The 5,662-nt window shown below is 45.7% G+C and overlaps 1 protein-coding gene across 1 annotated transcript; it reads left to right on the top strand.

Moving 5' to 3' along the window:
* Window positions 1–3,432, top strand: F5891DRAFT_193792 (uncharacterized protein). The gene is made up of 22 exons (XM_041370865.1): window positions 1–248; window positions 315–426; window positions 483–537; window positions 596–777; window positions 829–913; window positions 967–1,102; window positions 1,158–1,201; window positions 1,257–1,344; window positions 1,400–1,466; window positions 1,519–1,566; window positions 1,627–1,744; window positions 1,792–1,873; window positions 1,930–2,019; window positions 2,069–2,146; window positions 2,204–2,362; window positions 2,419–2,463; window positions 2,515–2,547; window positions 2,599–2,701; window positions 2,756–2,950; window positions 2,998–3,049; window positions 3,101–3,236; window positions 3,313–3,432. The coding sequence occupies exons 1-21, from the start codon at window positions 246–248 to the stop codon at window positions 3,222–3,224; spliced, it is 1,899 nt and encodes a 632-aa protein (XP_041227532.1). The 5' UTR covers window positions 1–245; the 3' UTR covers window positions 3,225–3,236; window positions 3,313–3,432.
* Window positions 3,433–5,662: the final 2,230 nt, after the last annotated feature.

Raw genomic sequence — 5,662 nt, 5'->3', positions numbered from 1 at the left:
ATACCTGAGCCACTACTCACCCCGTATCCGTATTCAGTCACCCCGTATCCGGCATCAGTTGAACACATTATCTCACATCACCCGCCAACTCCTGACTCCCCTTTCATCCCAGAGCCTCCGCAGGGTCCATGGGACGGCTGGCTTCCCCCATTAGTTTCGCCAGTTTACCAACATCACCAACATCAATATATTTCGCATAGGTATTCTGAGGAAGGAGGGGACCATTTTGTTCGTCGGTGGCAAAAATGGTGAGTTTGTTTTTGCTTACGTTGGGCGCTGGCTTGCTCAATGAGTTACGGTGCACAAGGGATCAGTATGGCAAGCTGTGGATACCGGATAGGCACAGGTTCCGGTCGCCTTCGCCTATAAGCATTCTAGGAATCGAAGACTATTTCTACCTCAATGTCCGCTCCATGAACGGAGAAGGCAAGTTGTCATATCAACAATACATTGCATAGCATACATACTGAACAAGCTTATAGGGAAAAAGTCGCTTGTTTTTAGCGACTTCAGTCCAATCTTAGATTCTTTTCTTCGGTAAGTTGTCTTGGAATGGATCGCGCGGGTGATGCTAAGATTGATTCCTGATCCTCAGTACTGTATTTGTCGACATCGATTACGACGGGATTCTTGAGTACCCTATTCATCGACTGTCCCAAAAGATGAAGGTACTTCGGTCCAGGTTGGACGATGCCTGCACCCTCTTGGACGCAGAACAAGTTCCAGACGACCTAGTAACCAAGGCCGAGGTTTTCGGCTTCAACGCGTCTACTGGATGTTAGTTTCTCATTGCTTCTCGCGCCTAATACCCCTGATCATTATGGACAGGCGAAGGGGCCGCTGAGTTCGTTGCTGTTCTTGTGACACATTTAGAAAAACTGTTGGAGGTCGTGGAGACGGAAAGCAAGCAGACGTATGTGTGTTTCAGTCCATCATACTTGTCACTTATCGTCTATGATCATACAGGGTCAAGCAACTCGAGGAACTATTGTCTAACAATCAGATTTCATTCGAACTTCTGGAGTATTACTACGAGGAAGGAGAGCGTTACATCTTTAATGATGGGCTTTTACAGAATGGTTTAGATGTCGAGAGACCTATTGTGGGAACTATTTCCTTCACTTATTTATCGTCACTACTGATATTCTGCGCGAAAGATCTTGGTAGTCTTGAAGAGTGCCCGCTTCCGTGATGACAGACAGTGAGTAGGAACTTCTCCGAATATGGCTGTGACAACTCTGATTCGACCTGTTCAGGGCATTGCTCGTCAAGTTGGAGCATCTTGAGTGGGATGGCGTTCGTTTCGAGAAGCGCACCATGTCATTGGATCTTTTTGAATTCCAGGTACTGTGGTAACTCTCCAATATCAAACTACCGTTTGTTCACTTACCGATTTTAGGGAACTCGAGCCTTCTCGTCCCTATTTCTTCAACCTGTCACAGACGAAGCCCTTGCTAAAGTGACTGGTCAGACCTTAATCTTTGAGTTTTTCGTTAAGATATTGAATCATCAATATAGAGCGCGGAAGGCATTATCTTTCTTACAGCAGAGTTTGTTGTGCAGAGTGTAAGTGCCGCATCACTCCAGCTTCTCACCACACTGATTTCATACGTTCTTCATTTACAGATTATGATGACACACCGATGCGGTCGGTTTTCAGCGGCAACTCAACTCCACGCATCAGGAGGGTGATGGTTGACCCAGTTGGATTCCACCGCGCCTTGCAAGGCTACAACCCAAATCTGTGAGTAATCTACTTGTTCTCTGGGTCGACGCTGAGGAGTGTCATAGACGTGTACCACTTCCCGACGATGCGCAGGAGCATATCGCACGCCTTCCATACTGGATTGGTGGGTATGATCTTGAAGTGAATGTGAGCAATTTGCAACACATATTTCGCCGGTTTCTCAAGCGAATTGTGATATCCAGCAATGGCGAACATTCAATATATGGGATTTGAAGCCAGTCAAGTATGATCAAGAGGCGTGGAGCAAACTCATTATGGACGAAGATACCAAGGTGTGTGCGATCATGTTGGTTTCTTAGCTTTGTTTATCTTCTCTTGCAGGATCTTATACGAGCACTAGTGGATAATGCTGGCTGTTCTGTCGGCGGTCTAAAGCCAGCGCAGTTCAACAAAGGACAGGTGTGTTGTGTGTTTTGAATTGCCGTCGTTTTTTGTCTCTCATCCAAGATGTCATAGACGATACTTCTCAAGGGACCACCAGGAACGGGCAGAATGACAACTGTCCATGCTGTCTGCAATCTCCTCAAAAGACCTCTGCTTACTATTACTATCACTTCTCATGACTTCTTATACGACCTTATGAATCTGGTACTAGATATTGCTCTGCGTGTATCGGTTCGTACAACTCACAACTTTCGATGATTCTTTGACGAGACCTTGTTATCGTTTAGTTTGCAGCGACCTGGAATGCGGTGATTGTGGTGAAAGACGCCGATGTACGTACTCCCGTTGACACCCTGCCCTGTGTGATTTATCACGTCATCCAGCGTTTCCTGGAATTGAAAGATCAAGGCCATAGGGTATGTTTTGGTTGTTGGACTCTCACTACTTGAGCCTTGATTTCTCGTCAGGATCGCGTCAGGACTGTTCTCCGTCAATTTGAGTTGGACGATTGTATCTCCTTCTGGGTATCAGGTGCATGCGACGAAGAACTCCTGACGCAATTTTCTGCTGGTGCGTAGCCCGATTGTCTGATCTGCTTCTGCTTCTGAATGCTCGCCATTGAAGTCGTCGAATTACCCGAACTGGACACTGCAGCCCGACGTCGTCTTTGGCTTGGCCATTTCGGCTTGAGTGATCCCGCTGCATTTATATGGAATAGTGAGCGCACGCTTATCAGTTCCTCCTCCGTGGATCAGAAGGAGATGGATCATTCATTACTTCTTCGTGATGTCGAGAAACTCTCACGGCATCAGTTAGATGGTAAGCCTCATATCTGCCACCGACGCAGTGTCTGACGATGCTTTCAGGGAGGATGATTGATAACATTGTACGGTCTGCGCGAGCACTGGCTGTCTCAAAGTAAACCCAACGCCATATATTATCAGGCATGCGCTAATGACCATTTTACAGTGGAGAGCATTTGTCCGTCCATCACATCAAAGTGGTCATGAAAGCACAGCGATTGGATAATCTTCCTTTATGGCGGAAACTGACCCGAATTCTGACACGTCCGGCGAAAGTTCTTCACACGTGAATTAGGCGGAAGGCTCGTTGGTTTAATGTTACTTCCAGTGATACAGAGACCTGATGTTCTTGTCTGAACTTGTTTGCTTGTAATATAGCTGTATGGCGTACGATATTAGATTGCAGACTGAATTATCTCCGAAGACACGATGGGTTACTATGTGAGTTTGAACTGGGGCAGTAGATCTTGGAAAATAATGTAGGAAGGTATGCATGGTGCCAGCCACGGCTGAACACTACACATCGTAGTTAACATGTTGGAGCGAGCATGGAGATACGGCATGGCAGAATCAGAAGCACCGGCTCAAACGAATCCTTGTCGAACTGCCTCAACAAAACGGCATCACAACTAACAGTTCACATTCTCATCTGTCAGTAGAATGAGATAGACGTGCTTTATTGCCTGCAAATATGTGGAAGAGTTGAAGGCACCAGCTGCAAACATCGAGAAACTGGACATGTAACAACGAAGATGCATATGAAGAGCCAAACCAAGAATATCCTTATTATAGCGCATATACTGCAGCGTCTAGATGATCATGAGGTGAAAATATTCTGGCGGTAAGGGTACCCCTCGGCAAGCTCGGCAAATTCAAGCGGAGTTAAATCAACCACTCGCAGCTCACCAACATCAATATCCGTCAATGTCATCCAACGTTTTCGAATTTGTTGTGTTTACATATAAATTGACTCTAACTACAGAGGAGGATTTGAACGTTTGAACCACAAGTACAACCAACTATCCATCACGTCGTCATCATGATGCTGATTTTGGTGATAGTACAAGCGCCGAGCGTCGAATAATACAAACACTAGATCGTTACCCTAGGGCCTAACATTCCACAGGCTCTTACCAGGCTCACTCTCATCCATCCATCAAATATGACGGGCCCAGTTGGTGGCCGAAAGTTAGTTCGAATACATTTTATCGCTATCAGGTAGGTTCTTTGCATGATGTCTCAATTGACTTATGGTTGCAGTTGCTGTCGGCGTCGTGGTGGTATACAGCTGGGGTGAGTAGAGCAGTGTTCGGAACCGCTGGTATTCTCATAATATTTACAGTACAAACACTCGGACAAGAGGTAGGTCGGTGTTATCGCCGCAGCAGCCAACTCTCTGAGAATGATGTCATAGATCAAACTGACCTGGGCGAGTGACCGTCCTATATCAGGAGAAAAACAATGAATTCGAGACAGAAGTCATGCTGGTCTCTCATAACTGTGCTGTATTTGGCTGTGCGTGCCTCATGTTGTGCTATAGCGTGGTTGGCAAGTTGTGCTAACGCCCCGATATTCTAGATACACTGTATTGGAATACCATATTCTGCGTATGTGTGGAGGTGACTAAATTAACGCTGTGCCAATAGCTCATCTCTCGCAATCAGTGTGTATATGCCGGGTATATTTCATATGGGCTGTGCTCCATTCTTCTGACCAGCAGAACACAGCATTTGCACCATTTGTCTCGCTGACAGATGCAGTGAGTATTATGCGTCGCATTCCCATCCAAATGAACACACTCATTTGTAGGGGTAAGTGCAATGTCGAACTTGGCTCAAAATAATGACTACGAAGGAGTATTTGATCCTAGTATGAGGGTGATACTAATTAGCTCCGCAGTAGTGGTTGCTGCAGCATTAACACAGTGTTTTCACGATGCCCGGTGTATAAATTAGCGCTAACTAGGTGGGGAAGGTTTTTTGATGCATACAACAGGTACAGCCAGCTATCATGCAATCACTATGCCAATTGTGGCGATAGTATGAGAGCCGAGCGAGGCTGAATAGTGGTATATTTAATACGAACACTAGATCGTTACACACTCCAACATCCTCCACTCGCTCACAAGCTATCCCTCCAATATGACCGTAGTCTTGAATAATACCAGTTGGTTGTCGAATGTTTTTTCCAGCGATTGGATAGGTTCGTCGCATCAAGATGCCTAGATCTAACATTGACTTGCGGTTTCGCAGTTGCCGCCGGCGTCGTGGTGGTATACGATTGGAGTGAGCCGGACAGTGTTTGAAAACCGCTGATACCCTCATGTTATTTCCAGTGCTAACACTCGGACAAGAGGTAGGTTGGTGCTATCACCTCAGCAGTCAACTCGCTAAGAATGGTGTCATAGATCGAACTGATCTGGGTGAGTGACAGAGTTCCGTATCAGAAGAAAAACAGGAGAATATAATGAATTCTCGACAGAAGCAGCACTGGTCTCTCATGACTGTGCTATATTTGGTTGTTCGTGCCTCATGTTATGCTATAGCGTGGTTGGCAGGTTATACTAACTCCAAAATGTTTTAGACACGTTACATGGGAATACCATATTTTGTGTATGTATCGAGGCTAACAAATCAACACTATACTAATAACTCATCGACTATCTCTCACGATCAGCTTGTTTATGCTGGGTATGTTTCATATGTGCTTTGTTCTGTTCGTCTGACCC

The sequence above is a fragment of the Suillus fuscotomentosus genome (assembly GCF_016647785.1).
Source record: "Suillus fuscotomentosus strain FC203 chromosome Unknown F5891scaffold_19, whole genome shotgun sequence".
NCBI classification, from domain to species: domain Eukaryota; kingdom Fungi; phylum Basidiomycota; class Agaricomycetes; order Boletales; family Suillaceae; genus Suillus; species Suillus fuscotomentosus.
The sequence above is the reverse complement of the archived record's forward strand: the minus strand, read 5'-3'. Positions and strand labels throughout refer to the sequence as shown.

What these genes read in the sequence shown, in the direction of transcription:
- F5891DRAFT_193792 (XM_041370865.1), top strand. An exon ending in GGTATGATCTTGAAGTGAAT is followed by an intron (nt 1,874 to 1,929) that starts GTGAGCAATTTG and finishes TGTGATATCCAG; the next exon opens with CAATGGCGAACATTCAATAT. An exon ending in CCTGACGCAATTTTCTGCTG is followed by an intron (nt 2,702 to 2,755) that starts GTGCGTAGCCCG and finishes TCGCCATTGAAG; the next exon opens with TCGTCGAATTACCCGAACTG.